This window comes from Meles meles, chromosome 2, assembly GCF_922984935.1.
Source record: "Meles meles chromosome 2, mMelMel3.1 paternal haplotype, whole genome shotgun sequence".
Classification (NCBI taxonomy): domain Eukaryota; kingdom Metazoa; phylum Chordata; class Mammalia; order Carnivora; family Mustelidae; genus Meles; species Meles meles.
In genome coordinates this window covers 196,048,328-196,069,936 of record NC_060067.1, presented here as the reverse complement: position 1 = coordinate 196,069,936, position 21,609 = coordinate 196,048,328, and the positions used below count along the sequence as shown (strand labels likewise).

Below are 21,609 nucleotides of genomic sequence, written 5' to 3'. Positions count from 1 at the left end.
ATCACCAAATGGTATTATCCTGACTCCAGACTGTCCCTTTTCATTAGTTCCCATGGGAACTTGTCACACACCTGCAGCTGCGTCGCCTGTTTGTATGATAACGGAATATTGATATATTAGGAAAAAATCCCTGGACAGGGGCTTTGTGACCTTGCAAAGTCATTTAACATCTCTGAGCCTTAGTTTTTAAGCCTATAAGCAATGTATAGCTGATAAAAGTATTCTTTTTTCGTTCTATCATCAGAGGTAAAACTCGCCTTGCAGAGAGGATCATTGCATAAGGATTATAAGGACTATTTCTTGTAGTTGTCTTACAGACTGGAGAGAGTGCTAGTGAATGCTTTTGTCTTCGGTGCCCATCTGTTGGAAATGTTGAAGGTGGAGTAGCAACTGGGCATTATATTATCTCCTGGAAGAGGTAAATTATATCAGCCCTGTCTTTTTCTCCTTGTCTGTGCTAGTCTCATACTTTTATTATTTGCCGTTGTCATTTAATATTTGAAAGCTCCTGTCAGTCCTGGAAGCTTCAGTCAGCACAGACTAGAAGTCATGTGCTATCACGATTTGTCAAAAACAAAGATTCAAATGTCCATTTGTATTTGTCACAATTTGTGACCTACATACTGATGAAATTTTAGCCAAATGAATTTTTATAGCAGGACCATTAAGAACATTAGGAGAAACTTATCTTATTCACAGTCAATAGGATTGTCTCCATAGAAAACCCTGGCACATCAACAAATTATTCGGATTATAAGACATATATATGATATATATATATGATATATATATATCTCACATATATGTATGATATACCCACCAAGGTTTCTAGATGTAACATTCAATATACAAAATCCAGTTGGCTTTCTATATCAGTAATAAACCTCCAGCATTGTACTTTAAAAATAGGTATCATACAGAGGACGACAGTAATTATAAGGTAAGAAAGAATATATCAAGTGAAAAACATGTGTTATCATTATGGGGAAAATTATAAATCTTTAAAACATTAAAGGAGTTCTTAGATATACAGAGTGGTCTTGGGTAGTATTCGGATAGGTCTAATATTGTTTGTTTTATAGAATCTGTGCAGTTTCCTTCAAAATCCCAGTAGCTTATTTGGGTTTATTTTTGTAGAACCTGACACTCTTAATTATAAAGTTTCTCTGGAAAAGCAAAAACGCAGAAATAAGATACTTCAGAAGGAAAACGAGGCAAGAGTAGTTGCTCCTCTAAATTCGCAGACTTACTGTAAATCTATACAGTAGTCATTGCTGTGGTATTGCCTTGGATATGTAAATCAGCCAGTGGAACAGAAGAGCGAGTCTAGAAATAGATCCACACATATGGAAATTATATTTTAGGGAGCACTCCAGATCAGTGGGGAAAGGATGAACTGTTTTTACAATGGTGAACAATTGGGTGTTTGGGGAAAAAAATTGGATCTCTACTATATACTGTATATAAAAATCAATTCCAGGTATACTAAAGTTCAAATTTTGAAAAGCAAAACTTTATTGATTTTAGTAGAAAATAGGAGAATTGTTTTATGACTTTGAAATAGGGCAGAGTTCCTTTAAATAAGACATAAAAGCATAAGCCACTAAAATTGATGAATTTGATTTGTCATTTGTGAAAAGACAAAATACAGATCGGGAAAAGCTGTTGGCAACATGTAAAACTGACAAAGTATTGGAATTCACGTCAAGAACTTCTACAAATCCTAGAAAAACAAGTCTCCTAATAGGAAGTTGAGCAAAATCTCAAGTATGCAATGTTAAGGGAAACAGAAGAAGCCAGTGGCTAGTAAACGTAGGGGGAGAAGCTTAACCTCACTAGGAATCTGCGATTCAGATGTGCTCTCACTAACTTGGAAAAATAAAAAGGTTTAACAATGCATGGTTTGTCAAAAGAGATGATGGAGTATAAAATAGAACAGTTACTTTGGAAGTCTATTCAGCAGTACCAGGAGAAACTGAAGGTGTCTGTATATAGTCTGTCTGTCTATCTATCTGTAGTCTATAGTCACAGAAAAAGTCTTAAACCTGCACACAAAGAATTTATGTAAGAATGTTCGTAGCGTCTCTGATTATCATAGTCAAAAGCCGGACATTAGATACCCATAACAGGAAGATGGGTAAATTGGGATCATGATCTGAGCCGAAGGCAGAGGCTTTAACCCACTGAGCCACTCAGGCACCCGACCCTTCGTATTTCATATGTTATCTTCTTAGCATGGCTCATTTTATTAATACAAATTTTAAAACAGTTGATAAGATACATTAAAAATGAGAAAGGAAAAACAGTTTTATTTTTGAAAAACTAACAACTTTCTTTTCCCCACTTCTGAATTTACCATGTTGAAGTTTAGTTCAGTTTATGTTTCTAGGAATTGAAATAGGGTTTTGAAGGCACTGCTTAGTTATCCCATCATGTTCCTGTGGCCCCATAAAGACGTATTTCTCATTGATGAGGGGTTAGATGGTTTTTCCTGTTGCTTCTGCTGTATCTGCACAGAGCGTCAGTTCTTTCGCCTCTAGACACGGACTCTCCCTAAGAGCTCTCCTTGGTCAGCTAGCGGCCAGCCGGCCCTGTGGTTCCCGTTCTACCTGGAATAGAGGGAAAAATACTTGTCAGTTTCCTGAGGGTACTCTCTTTTTCTCGGTGATGCTGGAATGCCACTATGTGTATGGATCATAAAATATTTCTAGTTCCTCGCTTTCTCCTATGTACTTCTAGAGTTGTCGTACCGGCAGGCTTGCAGGTGGTCTGTGCTCAGCTGTGAGCCGGCCGCCGGGTGTCACCGTGCGGCCACCTACAGTGGGAGCTACCAAACACCACCTAAAATGGTGTGCCTCCTGGTGTGCCTGCTTTACCCTCTAGCCCTGGCGCCAAACAGCAGCCACGGGTTACAGCATTTGTGAGTTGGAAACATCCAGAGCACACCCAGGATTCCAAAAGCTTCTCTTAAAACTGCTTCCATTAATGAAGTCCTAGAAAATGGAGAAGTAATTTCCGTTTCCTTTGGAACAAGTTGGTGCATATACATGTCTCCGGTATTTGATTTAACTCTGCACGTGGGACGTGGATTTGAAAGCTGCCCGTTTCTGCCGCAGGACGTCAGCCATGGGGAGTGTCCCTGTCATCAGTACTGTCATCACTCTGCCGCACGTGATCGTAGAAAACATTCCTCTCCACGTGAACGCAGGTAACGGTGCCAAACGGTACTCGAGAAAAAGAGTCCAGGAAGAGTATCTCCTTTAGCTTCTGGGGTTTAAAAATAATTTTTTTTATTACGAAAAATGCCCAGCATTTACGGAAGTAGATTATGTTCAGTCCTGTTTCATCTGTCCCTACGTACGCCTCGGACTCCTGTCATTTTAAAGCAAATCCCAGCTGTTATTTCATCTATAAATGTTTCTGTCTGCATCTTTAATGTTAATGGCTATTTTTCTGAACAGAATCACAATTCTGTTACTGTCACTTTAAAAATTAACAGTAATTGCTTAATATCACCAATTCCAGTGTCACAGATTTCCCTGGTTGACCTGGAAGGTTCTTTAGATTGTCTTAAGGCCTTGCATTGCAGCTGATGGAGGTCTTGTACTTTTGAAATCTATGGGCGGGAAGACCCCCCTCTGGACCCCCTCACCTCCTTCACCACCACCGCCCGCCCCTCTTCCCTGCTGTTCATTTGTTAAAGAAGTGGAGCCCGTCTCCTGTAGAGCTCCCCACAGTCTGGATTTTGTCGATTGCATTGAATCATTTTAAAGGGTCCCTGCAAGCTGGTGGTGAGACCTGTAGTCTGCGTCAGATTCAGGTTCAAGTTTTCAGCAAGAATACTTCATAGCTAATGGTGTTTGCTCCCATCAAGAGGCACGTGATGCCTATCATCCCGCCTTGAACCATGGTGGATATTTAGGGGAATGTTTTATAGACTTGAAAAATAATTCCCAAAATGTAATTCAGCTCCTGATAGCCATGACCCTTTTTAGGTCAATCAGCTTTAGAAGACTTGATTCTTTTGGGCCTGTTTTACCATAGTCCCATGGGCTGTTGTCCAGTCAAAGAATTTTCTTATTTAGCAAGAGTTATTTAAATATCCCCATGTCTACGGAATGAACTTCCTTTACAAAAAGAACTCATAAATGATGAACTATTTTTTTTTTAACCAAAAGAAATGTATCCTCTTTTTCTGCAGATCTGCCATCGTTTGGGCGTGTCAGAGAATCCTTACCTGTCAAATATCACCTACAGAATAAGACTAACTTAGTTCAAGACGTGGAGATTTCTGTGGAGCCCAGTGATGCCTTCATGTTCTCAGGTCTTAAACAGGTACAGTCCTATCTCATTGGGCTGCTTATGTAGCTACGGAAGGGTGGCCAGGAAATGGGGAGCTGTACACGTAGTTTTTACAAATGATCCGATCAGGCTGATTGTGGTCCCTGTTATTTTGATAGGAAATTTTTAGTCCCTTTTAAGGATTAAGTACAATCCGTATAGAAGTGGATTGAGTGGGTAACCCTTTGCACATTGAGCTCATACATGTAAGTTCTTTTTATAAAACAAGAATTTACAAGTCCTTAGATGATAACAGGATTGCTGAAAATTTTAGATTTCCCTTTTATTAATACTGAGTGTGTGTATGTGCATGTTTGCGTCTTTTAATTGGAGGCCTAGAGGCCTTACTACGCATATTAAAAGCCTGATTCTCTGGGGGGGTTCCTGGATGACTCAGTGGATAGAGCGTGCAACTCTTGATCTTGGGGTCATGAGTTCAAGCCCCACGTTGGGCGTGGAGCCTACTTAAGGAAAAAAAAAAAAACCTGTTTCTCTTCTGAACTATCAGTGAAACTTTTTTAGAGATTTTGATCTTGCACAGAATTTACTTACCTTTGGCACATTTAAACACAATTTTATATTTACATACAAAAGTAACTCATTCAGGTGTTTTGATTCACTCATTCAAATCGGAGGTGGAAAAGTTCATTACATTTTTTTTTTTTCATCACATTTTTTAATGGAACATACACTTTCAAGCAAAACCATATTTCAGCGAGAATACTGTCTCTGTCAGAGTGGCTGACAGACCCCTCTCAATAGTCAGTAAATACTTTTTATCAACCAGACCAGAATCAGAGGAACAAACAGGTACTGATACTCAGTAGGGTCTGCCCTGACGAGTCCTCTGTGCTGTGCATATTCTGAGTGCTGTGTTTGTTGTTAAATGTAAGATAGCATTATACATGAAGTGTGCTGCAAGTCCATTAGCTAACGTGATAGCAAAAACACATTAGCTTTTATATATTGATACACACATATATTATCTTTGACACATGTATAGTACTGTATGTACTCACATGCAAATGAGTAAGCTTTTCTAGAGCGTCCTGATCTTCTTCGCATACTGATTTATAAAAATATATACCAAACATCTTTTCCCCCCTGACATCACTTACCTCACTACAAAGTTCCCCCAAAAGAAAACACCAGAAACCACTAGTTTGTCTTATGTTGATGTAATGTATTACAAAGATACTTTTCTCCCAGTTATCTCATAACATGTTGTGACTGTAAAAATCTTCCTGGTCTCAGACACACGAAACATCATCGATCCATCTCACGATCCCCTTTTTAAGCTGGTACAAGTTGCTGTTTAGATCTTGGTGTCGAAACCGAGAAATCACGCACGATTTTTGTAATGCATCTGTGACTGTGTAGTCCTCCTGTTCTCCGAATTCAGCCCTGTATTTCCGAATCTGGAAAGTGGAATAGGCAAGAGAGGACAGTCTTCCCCAGGAAGATTTGCGTGTCCGGTCACTCGTGACCAAGGAAGGGGTGACAGTGCGGAGACGCTGGAAGCGTGTGTATTTGATTGTCTCTCTCTCTACAACTTGTTACGCTGTAGATTCGATTACGGATCCTCCCCGGCACCGAACAGGAAATGTTATATAATTTCTACCCTCTGATGGCCGGATACCAGCAGCTGCCGTCTCTCCACGTCAACCTGCTGAGGTTTCCTCACTTCACCAATCAGCTGCTCAGGCGTTTCATACCTACCAGTATTTTTGTAAAGGTAAGGCCAAGGCGTGGTCTGCTCTTGACACCTCCTGGCTTACAGGCAGACCAGGTGTTTCTTTCTCATAAGCTTCCCCAGATGGCATTTGGAGACTGAAAGCTTTGGTTGCCATGACATCAGTTTGGCGGTATCGCTGGTCATTTCCATACAGTTGCTGCTGTTTCACAGAATTGAATTCCGGAGGTTTTTATTCCCTTGGGTGGATAACGATTTACCCTCGCAGGATCCTGAGACGGGTTTTCCCTTCGGCTTAGTAAAGGATGGCTTTATCCTGTAGTTAGTTGGGAACTAGTTTTTCATCAAAATGGATCGACTTCCTAAATGTGATCTTAAACGTTCCTCCTCTGTGCGATACCGACTGGGGCCTTCTCTGCCGAATGATCCCACGTCGGAAACTGCGCGGCTTGAATGTTCTGCTGTTTCACACGGGGACCATCCAGGTTCCTGAGGTACAGGGAGTGTACCCTGGCTGGTGGGAGTCGCTGTGGGAGAGGATGACCCGGGCGGCGCCGGTGGCTCCCTAGCAGAACACCCACCTCCGCCGAGGCCGTTCTCACCGCCGGAAAGTAGGGCTCCCCTCCCTGTAGCTGCGGGTTCCTCAGTGACTCGGGCACACGTGGGTGCAGAGACGTCCTGTGTGCAGACGACCTGGGCGCCACCTTCTCTTTTAGCTTCATTCTCACTTTCGGAATGACGTGTCGCATGGCTCACACCTGCCTCTTTTGTGTCTGTCTCATTCCAGTTTGAAGGAACTGCCCCTTCTTTACATAATCTGGGATGGGGTACCTGATAAATTTGAGCACATGGTAGTGCTTAAATCCTAAGGTTCCAGAAAAATAAACATTTGTAAGTCTTAGCATAACTGGCCCTCCTTTTTCTAACTGCCGTGCTCTTTTTTCTAAATACAAGTACTACCGTCTAGTAACTTGACTGCTGCCACAAAGGTTGGCTGGGATCCTCAGAGCCGGCTTCTCTGTCAGTGGGGAGATCTGAGTGGCAGTTGTTTTGCCTGTCATGCTAAGGACAGTGACTGAGGCTTACTGTCTTCCCTCCTAGTGAACAGTCTTACTGACTCAAGTTGTCCATCCCTTCACACCTTCACTGAATTCTAGAGCTGTGCTGTTCTAGTATGATGGGCCCTACCGAGATGTAAATTAAATTTAATTTAATTTAAAAATTAGTTAGCTGTCCTAGCCGCATTGAAGTGCCCAGTAAGTCAGTGTGACAGGTGGCTCCCGTGGTGGACAGCGCGGACCAGAGCTTTCCCATCATCACAGAAAGTTCTCTTGGATTGCGCTGCCCTACTTCAAGGCTGGATTAATATTTTTCTTCCTTTGAAAAGTAGATTCCAAGTTTTCTAATTCATGATCTAATCTTCTGTCCCTGTTCATAAAGCTTTGTTTGGTAAGGATAAAACCAGATTGAGCCGTTATTCCATTTCCTTTTTTTTTTTTTTAAGATTATTTATTTATTTATTTATTTATTTGACAGACAGCGAACACAAGTAGGCAGAGAAGCAGGCAGAGAGAGAGAGAGAGAGGAGGAAGCAGGCTCCCTGCTGAGCAGAGAGCCTGATGCGGGGCTCGATCCCAGGACCCTGGGATCATGACCTGAGCCGAAAGCAGAGGCTTTAACCCACTGAGCCACCCAGGCGCCCCTCCATTTCCTTTTTTTTAAAGATTTCATTTTATTTATTTGAGAGAGAGCACAAGCAGGGAGAGGGGTAGAGGGAGAGGGGAAAGCAGACTCCGCACTGAGCAGGGAGCCCGATGCAGGACTGGATCGAAGGACCCTGAGATCATGACCTGAGCAGAAAGCTGCTGCTTAACCGACTGAGCCACCCAGGCGCCCCCATTATTCCGTTTCTAAAACTGAACATCCTCTATCAGTACTAAAGTTTATGTGAAATACAGAAAACCAGCCACCTCTTCTTTAATTCATTCCGTTCCTGCCTTGAGTGTCAGAGGCCTAACTTACACACATATGCATGTATACACACACACAAACACACACACACGTATATATGTGCACGCACACACACATGCATAAAACACACGGCAACAAAGTGCTCCCTTCCCTGCCTCAGGGAGCCCCCTGCCCTGAACCATTCTGCGTCAGGCCTTGTCAGGGGCTTTCGGTGGTGGTGGTATAGCCGTGCTCTGTTTCACGTCCCGAATACCATCTCGTGCTCTTCCCACAGAGGTCTGCTCATGTACCTCCGCTGAGTAAGAGTGTTTGCAAGAGTTTCATTTTTCATTTCCTTGACGACTCCCTGAGGTATCGCTAACATGTCAGAAGGTTTACCCTCAGTATGGTCACAGGACCTCTTATTCATTCTTAGCCTCTACTCTTCCAATACGACGTTTTTAAGTTTTTTCAGTGACCTTAGGGAAGCTAGATTTTTGTTCTTATCTGCTGTTTCCGTCCTTGTAGTGTTCGTCGTTAGATACTCTAGTTCATTGTGAATTGCTTTTCCTTAGAAACGGGAGGTTGGGAGACCTTGGGTCTCCAAGGGACTTGTCTGTCAGCCCAGGTCTGTGGCCTTCTTCAGGCTTGGGATGCAGGAGGGCCCTGAGCAAGAGAGAAACTGAAACTGTCCCTGAAGCAGGAAGGCATCTGGGTTCCTGTTCCCATGCTCCCGGTGCGAGATCGGTAGCTGTGAGGACACAGGGTGGACAGAATTAGTGACCGAGGCAGAGTCAGGCGGCGGAGGTACGTGGTCGGCTGGTGATGTCGGTGTCTGGTGGCAGGGGGAAGGGGGGCAGCACCTCGGTCCCGCAGCTTGCCCTCCCCAGGTTCAAGTGAAGCGAGAAGGTGGGATGAAAGAAGGAGAGAAACAAATGTGGTTTTGAGACTCGTGCACATTTATTCCGTTTTTGTGAAACAGTTCCAAGAATTTCGAAATCTTTTCAGTTACTAGAGCCTTTGTGGTTACTGCCTTGTAAACCCGTCTCGTTTCCCCTCTTTAAAGCCACAGGGCCGGCTCGTGGATGATACCTCCATTGCCGCTGCATGAAGTTCAAGACTGGCCCTCGGCTGTTCTTACGGAGAAGGTGGACGGAGCTATAGAAGTTTTTCATTGTGAACTGTAGCTTTGATCATGGTAAAAGTTAATCTTTTCTATTTTTTAATGGATGTTATACCAACTCTTCAGAGGAACTCATGCTTAAAATATTAGGAAAATCTATCTTCTCTTATAGATTCACTAATAAATATTTGAAATCTCTCAGTGTGACACGGAAGGATATCAGACCATTGTTATTGCTGCAAGTCGTTTTATGAATAGTAGGTTCTTGAAGAAAGTGATTGGCATGTGCAATATCAGAGAAGCGGGAGCCCCCAGATAGCACTGGCCGCGGAGAGGAAAGTGCACACCTAGTCTGCTCCCCCCGCCCCACACAGGGATGTTCCGAAGCCCCCTGCGTTGCTTTCAGAGTTGGCTGAACCCGAGATCAGCCCATCAGCCCAGAATTCAACACGGAATTGAATTCTCAGAATCCATACATCCCAGCTCTTAAGTGGTAATATGACTGATCCAGAAAACTTCCAGAAAGTTTTTAATCAAAGCAATGTAAAGTGTCTTAAAAAAAAAACAACAAAAACAAAAAACTCTGCTTAGTGTCAAAACATGTGAAAGAGGTTCAGCTCGCAGCCAAAACATGGATCATTTATGAAGCAGGTTTGTATTCGTAAGTGTGTTAACAGGTTTTCGTCTCTAAGAATCCAAGCTACGAGGAGGTGACTGTAAGCTTGATTCCTTAAACTAAAAGTTTTGGGAAAAGATGCAAGTTCAAAATGAGAGCGTTCAGTGATATTGTGCTATTTCAAAAGGAACTATTTAAAACTCTTGGAAATTCATGTAAATAAAAATCATATTATGATCATTTTCTTCTGTTAAAATATCTTAATTTAAAGGTTACCAGATTTCCTGGGAAATTTTATTATTTAAATGTGTAGGAGTTGTAAAAGGAAATAGTGATGTAAATAAATATGTTCTCTTTCAAAGGCGCTTGTATGTGTCTTTCATTTATCTTGAGCTTGTTTGATTTCAGCTTCACGAGGCACCTTTTACTAAGAATACTGTTGCATGAGGTCTAAGGAGAGTGTGGGATTCGAAATCGAGAGATCTCTGTTCTAGGACTGGCTCTGCTAACTTCAGGGAGACTCGGACAGTGGGATGGGCTGTCTCAGGAGGGCACGAGTTCCCTTCTTTCTCGGCCTTTTGGGGAGAGGCTGCAGAAGCTTGTCTCCACAGTCAGATTGTCCAGGGTCAGATCCCGGCTCTGCCACTTGCTCGCGGTGTGCAGAACACTGTGTGTCTCCGTGTTCTTGCCTGTAAGATGTAGGGGATGGTAACACCCATCTCCTAGCCTTAGCGGGAGGATGATAATAATACATGAGGAGAGCTTGGCAACAGTGGCTGACCCATAGGAGTGCTCAAGCAGTGACATCTGTATTATCATTATTATTTTTTAAATGGGAAGGCTGAAAAGCGTGTGCCTACAACTACTTGAGGGTCTGTGTTATCAGAATGTGTCAGTGTTTATGTAGTTGAGTACATACGTGAGCACCTACATGTGGACGTATGTGTGTAAATATCTAAAACAAAAAATATTAGGAAGAATTCATATTCTATATACGTGTATATTTTATATCCTCTTCTGTTTGATTACAAAATATCCTGGTGTAACCTACCAATTGGACTTTATGACCCACTAATGAGATACAATCTGCAGCTTGAAAAATTCACAGGTTCCTTTGAATGTGAAGACGGTCTGACATGGGGCTTATGCAATAAAGTTGTCACATGTTCACACGGCCATCGTCAGACACGGAGTAGGTGTTAAAGCAAATGAATTGCCAGCATACACCTTAAAATTGTGAGCATTGGCGTCCGGGTGGTCTGTGCAGCTCTCTGCTACTGCAAACACACCAGATAAACAGCTCCGTGCTTTCCCTCCATCATCCTCACAGTTGGCAAGAGGGTGACCCTTTCCCAGCCGGACCTCTCCCATATTATGAATTGTTCTGTGAATATATTCTGTTTTCTCGTTTTTTAATTGAAAATTTTAATTCGAAAATATGTGAGATCATCCTCTTCCCAGGGTCCAAAAAGTCAAAACTGTCATGTGTTGCCAGAGCTGTTGATGAACTCAGGTTACCCAACGGGCGGGGTAGTTGCAGTGGGGGGCAACTCATGGCCTTCCCCTTCCTGCCTCTGGGCTGTCAGATGCCATCATCGTCCATGTGAAAGTCTCTTACCTTCCGTTTTTTACTGTGTACTGTCTGGTTCTCAATATGGCTCTCCACCAGTCCTACATACCACTCAGGGATACATTTTTAAATACAGCATTATAAATTTGGGGAGGGATACACTGAAGTTTGACCTCCTGTATCACAAGGCAAGCACTCGACAATCAGAGATGAGATCTTCGAATATCAAATTGTGCAAGGAAGACGGTAATAATGTCTGGGGAGAAAAAGTTCTTAATTTGCCTAAGTTTGTATTTTATGGTCCTAAAAGTTAAATTTGCAATTTCAACTCCGTTTTCCTCATTAAAGTCTTCGGTTCCTTATCCTTGAATTCTTAAAAAGTGTTACGGAACATGACACCTAGAGTGGATTTTTAAAACATGTTTTCCGTGTTACTTGAAGGAGGGATTCTTTACTTCTGTTTTAATTCAGTCCTTTCTTTCATGGTCCATATCGCATCTCCACCCAGAGTATAGAACATCTTCCATTCAATACTGTCCCCGATAATAGCTGTTAAGAATTCTAAGTTGTGATTCCCACGTTGGCACTGTAATGAGTGAGGGGCTGCTTTTCAGTTGAAAAGTTAGGCTCCCCCTTCTAATGTGGAGGCCTCACGTCCCAGCAACATGTTCCAGAAAATACTTAGAGATGAGTTGTATTACTTAGTGGTACAGTAAGTAAATAGCAGTGACTATAGTTTTCAAGAAGCAAGGATGTGCAGCATCAGTGATGAGAGCTTGTTAAATGAGTACGTGATACCAGATAGAGATCCGCACTGTCTCCTGTCCCCTCCCCTTTTCCTCCCACCATAAATCCTTTCACTGAAGTGTTATGAACGGATGCTAAGTTAAAAATCATTGATCCTGGGGCACCTGGGTGGCTCAGTGGATTAAGCCGCTGCCTTCAGCTCAGGTCATGATCTCGGGGTCCTGGGATCGAGTCCCACATCGGGCTCTCTGCTCAGCAGCGAGCCTGCTTCCCTCTCTCTCTCTGCCTGCCTCTCTGTCTACTTGTGATCTCTCTCTGTCAAATAAATAAGTAAAATCTTAAAAAAAAAAAAATTGATCCTGTTCATTAAGCTATATAAGAAAACATCCATTTTATTTTATTATCCTGGCATTTCAGATGCCTTTTTTTAAATGCATATGGATGTGTTTTAAAATATTTTTACAAAGGGATATTTATGCTATCATTTAGTGAGCTCCAAAAATATCTTCCTTTTATTTTAGCAAACAGTGCCATTCTTCAGGACACATCTGAGCCCTGTTAAACAGTGTAAAATCCCATGTTTTCATGAAAAATAAATTCACAGTTTAATTCCAGTTTTCTTCAAAACTGTATTTGTGAAAAACTTTCTCTTCTACTCAATCTCATGCCTGTGTCTGCTTTTTGAAGCGTGTTTTACCAGACAGGAAGTAGAAGCGAAGTCAAAGCATTTTTTAAAATGCTGTTTTCTCTCCAATTATTGAAAGAACCCCTAGCAACCCTGAAGTTGATTTTTCATTTATGTAATAACCACCCATATTCGAAAGATACCTGCGTGCGTGGCAAATGGGATCTTGCAAATATTATCTTTATTAGCTTGGACAAGATTTCTAAACTCTGTGTGTTTCCCAGATGACGATTGCCAGCATTCATTCAAAGCTACCATGTGCCAGTGATGTTCTTACCTCTTCAGTACCCCTGATAGCCTAATGTGTAGGAAACATTTTAAAGATATGTAAACTGAGGCACAGAGAGCCAATGGTCTGGTTTTTCTCTTACTGCAGAACAGATCACCCCAATAGTTAACAGTTTAAAACAACAATCATTATCTTTTCCTGGTTATGGGGGGGTGAGGGGTTCAGGAGGCGCGTGGCTGTGCCAAGCTCTGGCTTGGGGTCACTTGGGCAATTGTGGTCTGACCATAACCGCAGTTAGAACACGTGGGAATGGAACTAGGAGCTGAAGTCGGAGTGGGCTAGCTGCTAGAGTCTCAGGACCCTGCCAGGGGCCTGGGGGCTCCAGCATGATGGCCCCAGGCAGCAGGGCGGAAACCACACTGCCTTTTCTGACCTCTCCTGGGCTACCACTTAACAGCACTTCCACTGTGGCCACAAGCCCACCTGGATTCAAGAGGAGGGAACATAAACTCCTCCTCCGGGTGGGGAAATGGGAAGAACATTGTGGGACAGGAGAAACTGCAGCCAGCTCTGGAACATACAGTCTCTCAAACCCAGCGACCACTGGAAGTCAGGGCAGAGCTGGGCTTCAAGTCAAGGCACTCCGCACAGCCACTGTTCTAACACTGCTGGGACCTAAATCATGAGTCTTTGGCTGAGCATGGTTTTGATGACAGGCATTGCGCATTCTGTGAGTTAAGGCCTATGTTGGGGTTTTTTGGGGTTTGGGGGGACTTTTGGGTTGTTTTTTTTTTTTTTAGATTCGTTTATTTGACAGCACAAGCAGGGGGAGCAGGAGAGGGAGAAGCAGGCTCCCCCACTGAGCAGGGTTCCATCGAGGGGCTGGATCCCAGGGATCATGATCTGAGCCTAAGGCAGGCGCTTAACAGCTGAGCCACCCAGGGGCCTCAAGCCCTATATTCTCATGTCTATGCCAGTAAAGCTGCTGCCCTTATCACACATTGAATTCCAAGTGTTTCCTGAACCACCCACCATGGGCCAGTTTCCATACTGGTTGCTAAAGTCATCAGGGACACCCCATTCCTGCAGACTAATGGGGAAATGCCAAGGAAACAAACTCCGCTACAAGGTGATAAATGCAGAAGTGAGTGTAAGGCTGGTGAGCTGATGGGTGTCTGGGATTTGTTTTAAAATGTTCCTGGTTGGGGGTGGGAGGGAACCAAACTACATCAGAGAGAAAAGGATGAAATAAGATTTGAAAAAACTGTTGGTAATTGTTAAAGGTGGGTAAAAGGGTGCCCGGCGGGGGGGCATTTCATCCTATTTTTGGCTATGTCCGAAAAATGTCCACGATTAAAGAAATACTAAAAATACAAGGGAGAAAGGAACCACAGTGGAGGTGAGCATAGGGCCGAGGTGAGGAAGCGGCAGTGAGGCCTGGGCTCCTAGGAGCAACATCAGAGCTGTTTGCATTTAGTAATGAAACGATTGTGCTTCTCCTGTATGGAAATGCATCCCCTCCTTCCAGCACCATGCTGGCCAAGTGCTTTTAGCATAGTCCTGTCAACCGTTGAGGCAGCTCGCCTTTGTTTTCCTACCTGGGAGGTTCACATTCAGTGATAAGAGAATTGGAGGGGAGAGGAAGGAAACTCACCCCTGTTCGTGGAGAACAGGGCTTTTTCCGTTGAAATTCCAGGACTTCCGGGATGAAGCTTGTCTTCTTTTCAGCTTTAAGATGCTCAACAGATTGCAGAACTGTATCGTTTGAAAAATGTTTGATCTTGGGTTATCGCTAACAACCACCGTCTCAGCAAAGGACTGAATCTCAAATGCCAAATTTAACTGGAAGAAAGAAGCGGCTCTGTCTTCAAGATGAGATATGGAATTATTTAAATACAAGATGAGAGGAGCTCTGTGATAGCTCATGGTGATGGGAGGAGATCCTGACCCCCAGGTGCTCAGAGGACATTTACAATATTTTCTTCACTCCTGATTGCCATCCCTTTATTTCATCTTTTTTATCATGAAAATTTCCAAACACCCGTGAAAATAGAGATATAGAAAATAGAAATTATAACACACTTCCATGTTTGTACTGAGCTTTAGTCCCTATCAGTACTTGGCTATGTACATTCAATTCTCTTTGATAATTTCACCCAGAAATAAAATAAAAATAAAAGGACTTAAAAAAAAAACTGCAGTGCCTTATGACATCTAAAAGATTACCAAAAAGTCCCTATGATTGTCTAATACACAATACGAATACAATTTCCCCTGATTGACAAGAAGTCTTTTTATAGTTTAATCAGCATCCTAAGGAGATCCTCCATGATATCACATCTCTTCACTAATCTCTAATGTTATTCAAGAGCTTTGGTTTTGTTTTGGTTTGTCCTCTCCTTTCCCCTCTGTTCCTGTGTAAAAATCTTGTAAATAAACTGCTGGAGGACAGGAATGTCAGGTCGCTGTGACAGCTTTATAGCTTTCTGGTAGCAGATTCCATCTTCTCTAAAGGCGACCCAGCACCCTCCAATCTGCCTTTCTCTGAACAGGGGGACATTCGTGCCTGTGTTCACCTGTTTAAAGCTTCTGCTTTGAAGAATACAGTTTTACAAGGAATTTTCAGCAACACGGATAAAATCAATGAGATAACTTCAAACTGATGCTGATACGGGACATACATTCCTGGGAGCACCTAAAATCAGCATTATAGATGTTCTAAAAGATTACCTTGGGAAATTAGCATATGAACCTGAAGCGGAAGATGTAGTTGTTTAAGGAACACATTTTATACTAATTGTTTAAAAACAGGTAATCAGGGCGCCTGGGTGGCTCAGTGGATTAAGCCGCTGCCTTCAGCTCAGGTCGTGATCTCAGGGTCCTGGGATCCAGCCCCGCATCAGGCTCTCTGTTCTGCAGGGAGCCTGCTTCCCTCTCTCTCTCTGCCTGCCTCTCTGCCTACTTGTGATCTCTCTCTCTGTCAAATAAATAAAATAAAATCTTAAAACAAAAACAAAAACAACCAGGTAATCATTACATGAGGGATCTCTCACCACACACACCCACACATGTACACACACACCAACAGAAACTGCAGAAAAGTTATTGAGAACACTTGTTAAATAAAGACCGTAAGGCAGCCCTTATTCAAGAGGGGCTCCTGGAACCGGGTTTTGTAGGGGAGAGAGGCTGGACCCCAGAAGGTTGGACTCTAACAAGGACAAATGGGGATATACAGCGAAAATCGCCAACAAGTAAGGGTGAGGAGGGAGTCTTGCTAGACCAACTCCACAGAATTCTTGGGCGATCAGATACCAGGGCCGAGGGTGCCCCTAAGTTGACTTAGTAGCGTTCTTGCTCAAACAGGATTCTCCAAGGTCAGCGAGAAGCCGAAGGGCAGGCCTAGCAGACTGAGCGCTCAGAAGGCCCGGAAGAAAGCTTGGTCCGAGGGCAGTCTTGGTCGATGCACATTTGCTTACGTCTTCTTACTACAACATTTTAATTTCAGGTTAACAACCCCTCCTCCTCTCTCAAATAGCAAAGTGTTTACTGTTGTTAAAGCTGGAGCGCGCTGGCTGAGCAAAGCCCTTCTTTCCAAGCGCTGCCTCCCCCGCCTCATAGAAAATTAAACCAGGGTTGCCCCTTCCCAGAGGGGTTTGCCGGGTACAGCTCATGCATTAATAATCCCGTGACCCGTGGGACGACCGACTCTGAGCTCCGCAGAGCAGAAAGAAACTTCCAAAGTGGTCAGACAGGCTGGGTGACTTCGGGACAATGAGCCTTTCTGCTCTAAAATCGGAACCCAGCTGCGACGAAGGCAGGTCTCCGCGGCTTCGCGAACCCGCGCGGCGCACGCCCTGCAGGTGGGGGGCAGCCCAGGGCCGCGGGCGCAGTCGCTCCCCCTTGCCGCCCGCCGCGCACGCGCCCCCCCCCCCGCCCGCGCACGCGCGCACGGCCCAGGTGTGGTCGTTAGGGGCCTCCGCGGCCGCGAGGCGCGCATTCCCGCCGCCCGCGCCCGCCTTCATCCGAAAGACTGTGCAGCAACCCGCCGCCCGCGGCGGCAATCTCCCCCCGCCGCGCCCCCTCCGTTGCGCTTCCGAAGCACAACGCAAAATGTCTTCGAAGGACTGTGCAAAGCCTACCCAGGAGGTGAAGCGGTATTAAGTCGACCTTTTCTCTCCAGGAGGTGGCACGGTCCGGAAAGAGAAAGGACCCCTCTGGCTTAGGTTGCTCCCCGAACCCCCAACGACTCGCTCACCCCTCACACACCCCTCACCCACACCGGCCTCGGAGGCCCCATGGAAGAAAAGTGGGGGAACTCCGCTTTCCAGAGCCCAGTGACTAGTACCTGCGAGGGAGGCCGGGGGCTGAGCGCGGCAAGCCGGTTGCAGGGCCTCCCGGCCGACTCCGGTGGTGCTTCTGGGACTCCCGCTCCCAGCAGGGGGAGCGCCTGCGAGGCCCATGCCAAGCGCTGCCCCCAGGCCTCCTTCGTCCTTCCTGTGCGTTGGGTTTGGCAGAGCTGCAGACCTCCCCGTGACCCTGGGCGCCCACCCCAGCGCGGCCGTCCTCCCTGGTGAAACCACCTGTACTCCGGATACAGTGGTCCGGCCCTAAAGAAATAGTTAACAGCATCCGAAGATGGTCACTCGATATCGTTGGGGAAGAAAGCAAGTTACCAAGCAGCACGTGTGATAGGATCTCGTTGGAGAGGACAAAACAAACACTACGCACACATACCTTGAGGTGTCACAATGACCAGAAGTATACACCCAGACTGTATTTTTGGATTACTGGATTATAGGTGATTTTAATTTTCTATATTTTATTAATCTCTTTTAAGTGTTTTCAACAGTAACATTTTTTCCCCTAACGAGAATAAATGATAAATGTTATTTTTCAAAGGAAATTATCACAGCCACCAGTGGGAAGACAGTCAGTGGATGGATTCCGGACATGACCTAGTTCCTTAGTGACCCGTGACAGTCACCCTGGAGGTAAGGTTTGTGAAGGCTGCGTAATGTTCTAGGGTGAGGATACGGTTAAGCAGTTTATATCCCCACCCAGAACTCTCTCTTCCTGTCTGAGAAGTCACACTCACAGGATTAGTAGGTGAATCTTTGGCAATAGGATTTGGGAGAAGGGAAAATGTTCTACGTGTCTCAGTATAACCCCGAAATTCCCTATGGGTGAAAGAATTGTCAGGTGTCTGAGACAAGGAACATTCTACTCAACTCTGAGGCACGGGTATGTCTGTCTGCTTGTGGACCGTGACTGCAGACACCCGCTTCAGAAGCATCCTGCCCAGAGGCACAGGCCTGGCTGGAGGGGCTCTGAGGGAGCAGAGCATGAAGGGAGGGAAACCAACAAGGTAAGGACGCAAAGATACGTTTTTGAGGGGGTCATTATTTTGCCTCTCGAAAGCCAGACCTGGAACATGCACACACACATTCCAGTGGCCAGAGGAAGTAAGGAAATGGGTGCCTTCCTGGGTGCCCAGGAAATGCATACGGTAGAGATTAATGATCTCTACCACAGGAACCCTTCAGCTGCCTGACTACCTCCTCCATAGCCATCAGGGTCCTCTCATAGTCCTCCAGAATCCTCTAGCATTTCCTGTACATACTGTCCATCTTGGGACTCTTTAGAGGACGCATTCTGTCCCCTGACTAGACAGGAGCTCCTTACTGTTCACCTCTTTGCTCTCTAGTGCCTGGTGCAGGGCTCCAGGAGGGAGTCGGACACTGCCATAACTGGCCAGGAGGTGACCGACATGCTCAGAAGTGTGTCACTATGCTGTCCTTGCACATGACTAAGAAAACTTAGGTGACTGGAATACCAAAGTTAAAAACCGGTTGTTCGTTACTCAGTTACTGAACTGGGCAGAGAGGAAAGAGAAGCTAAAACTGAAATCAGCTGCCTTGTTCATTTAGTCAGGAAGGGAGAAAGCTCTCCTAACCAGAGCACCCAGGAAATCCACCTGGCTGCGTTCAGGAACTTACGTCCTGGGAAGTGATGGGTCAACACCGAGTATCGGAATTGAACTAGGGTTTATTTACTCATCAGACAGAATTTTTTAAATATATATTTCCTGCTAAGAATGGAATGAAAAGGCAGCTAATGCTGGCAGAAATTGCTGATTCCATGTCTGAAGACAAGAAATGTAAAGGGGAGTTCAGAACATTTTGTGCCAGAAACAAGGGAATAACCAAATACTGCTAGCATCATGCCAGAAGACCTTGGAGCCAATCCGAAGAGGCTCCCAATGGATCTATAAATTCACAGTGACACTCAAATGAAACAAATAAACTTCGTGGGCCATGTTGGAAGATGTTAAAGAACCGTCTTATTTTGAGAACTGACAAAGAAAAAAAATTGTGTATTTTGCTGTCCTTAAATGAACATGGTTACTTAAGAGTAACCACATAGCTGATGGAATAATTTTCATTCGTGGAAGTATTCCAGCTAATAATGACTCTTGGTAATGATTATCAATAGCTTCTGATATCACACAGAGAGAGTCAAGCTGATGCTGTATGCCTCCTGATGGAAATAACAATTCTATGAAATCAGGTTATCCAAAACTTGAACCTGATTCTGATCGTGCTTCTAGATGGAATCACCAATTTTCAGAAAATACAGTGAAGTATTAAGTGCCACTACAAGGACCTAAGCAGCAAAATCCAAGCTATAGGTAATCTGGGGGGGACAAGAGCTCCTCCAACAGAAAAATTTTAAAGAACAAAGCAAGTGGTAGGAGAAGAGGAAGCCTATACATTGAAAAATACTTGAGATATGTATTATTTAATTCCAGGGGATCTAGTTGGTTCTTTTTAAAATCTCCTTGCAACCACTAGACTATAACCTCCATAAGGACAGGGTGTTTTGTCCCTGCTCGATCCCTCTTCCCTAGAATTGGAATGATACATGTTCATGGACACATACATGACTTTATCTCCCTGGCTGTAGCTCATGAGATAAGGAATAAATGGCTGATTTAATTAAGACTATTTGGGAGCAAATGAGAGCTGACAGGTTCTTCTGTTCCTACCAATGTTTGATGATCTCAACGTCTGCTAATTCTTCCCCTGTAAAATCTCTATTTAGGACAGGTACCAACTGCCTTAGTTTGGGTTCCAAAGAGGCAGACCCTTGGAACCCTGAGAAAAGTATTCAAGTGCAAGGAGTTTATTTTGGAAAGGATACGAAGAAACATCTATGGGTAGGTTGGGAACCGAGAAAGGAACAGAATGGCAGCCAATACAAGGCGTATTACAGAGCACATCTCTTTGTGGACACCTGGAGCTTAATGCCAGCGGGGAGTTCTGGGAGTCGGTGTAGGGTTATCCCACCCTAGGGGCAAGGAAGTCACTGACCGAGGACCACTGGTGCTGGGGTGAGGGGTTTATTCGGTACAGAGGCATGGGGGAGGGGACTTCATCAGGTAGTACCCTGATAAACTTACTCTAATAATATGTATCTAATAAGACAAATATTTAATACAGTGCTAGGCTCACTTAGATATTAGCCTAGGGTACGAGATAAATCAGATTCTGGTGTCAGCCCCAAGTTGGGTTCAGCAATAATCTCTTCCATTTACCTGCTTTGTGACCCTGAAAAAAATCACTCAGCGTCTCTGTGCTACAGTTCCCTCGTATGTAAAAGGGTCTGAGGTGTAAGATTGATACGGAGAATGAGTCAGATCGTACCTGACACAGCTCTCGAAAAGAAATTTACGTCTTTTCCCTTCTCCTGGATTTAAGCCAAGACAATAAATTACGAAATTTCAGTCGTCAGCGAACGAGGAGGAATCTGCTTGGAGAGGTTGAGGAAAAGGGAAGACACCTTTCTGGTATTCCTGAGTTACAAAGTGGAGGAAACACCATGGCCCTGCTTCCTGGTTTGGAGCTTATGTCCACAGGCCTGCAGTACCACTGACAGAACTGGAGAAGCTGGAGAGAGACCTCGTTTCAGTGTGAGGATGACTCATGAAGCCATTCAGCCAAATATTTGGACCCTTAATCCCTGAGAGGTTGGAGATCTGCATGCTATCCTAGACTTTGACAACCGACTAGGTTGTCAACTTAAGCATATTTTGGCAAATGTGTATCACTTCAATATAGATTCACTTGACGAGTTAGGAAACACTGCCTAGCGTTTTCAATGAGGCTTAGGACATTAGAAACACAACTTGGTGAGGGAAGGATTGCTGCAAAGGGAAAGACCTTTGCACTGTCTGAGAAGACTTTTCATTGTCATGTGTTGACAAAAACCACTGGTATCACAAAGGCACGTGACCATATGTTCCAGTCAGTCTCAAATTTGGAAATGCAAAGGGCACATTTGGAATCGTTTGGGTTCTGGTGTCTCCTCCTAAATGCCTTAAGACTTTGTCGGGAACCTTCCAGGGTTCATACCTGATTGTGGCTTGCGGTTTAAGTTGTCATTCAGATGGGCCAATTTTTTAATGAATGACTAGAATGGTAGGAGGAAAATGACAAATGGGCAGGGGTGGGGTGAGGGAGGAGTTCTCAAGTATACATAGAAAAATGAGAAAGGAGACGAAGGAGGAGGAGGAGGAGGGGAAGGAGAAAGGACAAGAAATAACGGACAAGAAAAAGAAATCTGAAGGACTGGGAGATAAAAATTTACAAAGAG

At 44.3% G+C, this 21,609-nt stretch overlaps 1 protein-coding gene across 1 annotated transcript in view; it reads left to right on the top strand.

Annotated features, from left to right (window-relative positions):
* Positions 1-10,084, top strand: part of TRAPPC11 (trafficking protein particle complex subunit 11) — a 47,291-nt gene extending 37,207 nt beyond the window's left edge. Inside the window, exons 26-30 of the mRNA XM_045997559.1 lie at positions 307-418; positions 3,117-3,208; positions 4,202-4,335; positions 5,909-6,076; positions 9,051-10,084. Of these exons, the coding sequence (XP_045853515.1) occupies positions 307-418; positions 3,117-3,208; positions 4,202-4,335; positions 5,909-6,076; positions 9,051-9,095 (551 nt within the window). The 3' untranslated portion in view covers positions 9,096-10,084. The remainder of the gene's footprint in view (positions 1-306; positions 419-3,116; positions 3,209-4,201; positions 4,336-5,908; positions 6,077-9,050) is intronic.
* The last annotated feature ends 11,525 nt before the right edge of the window (positions 10,085-21,609 follow it).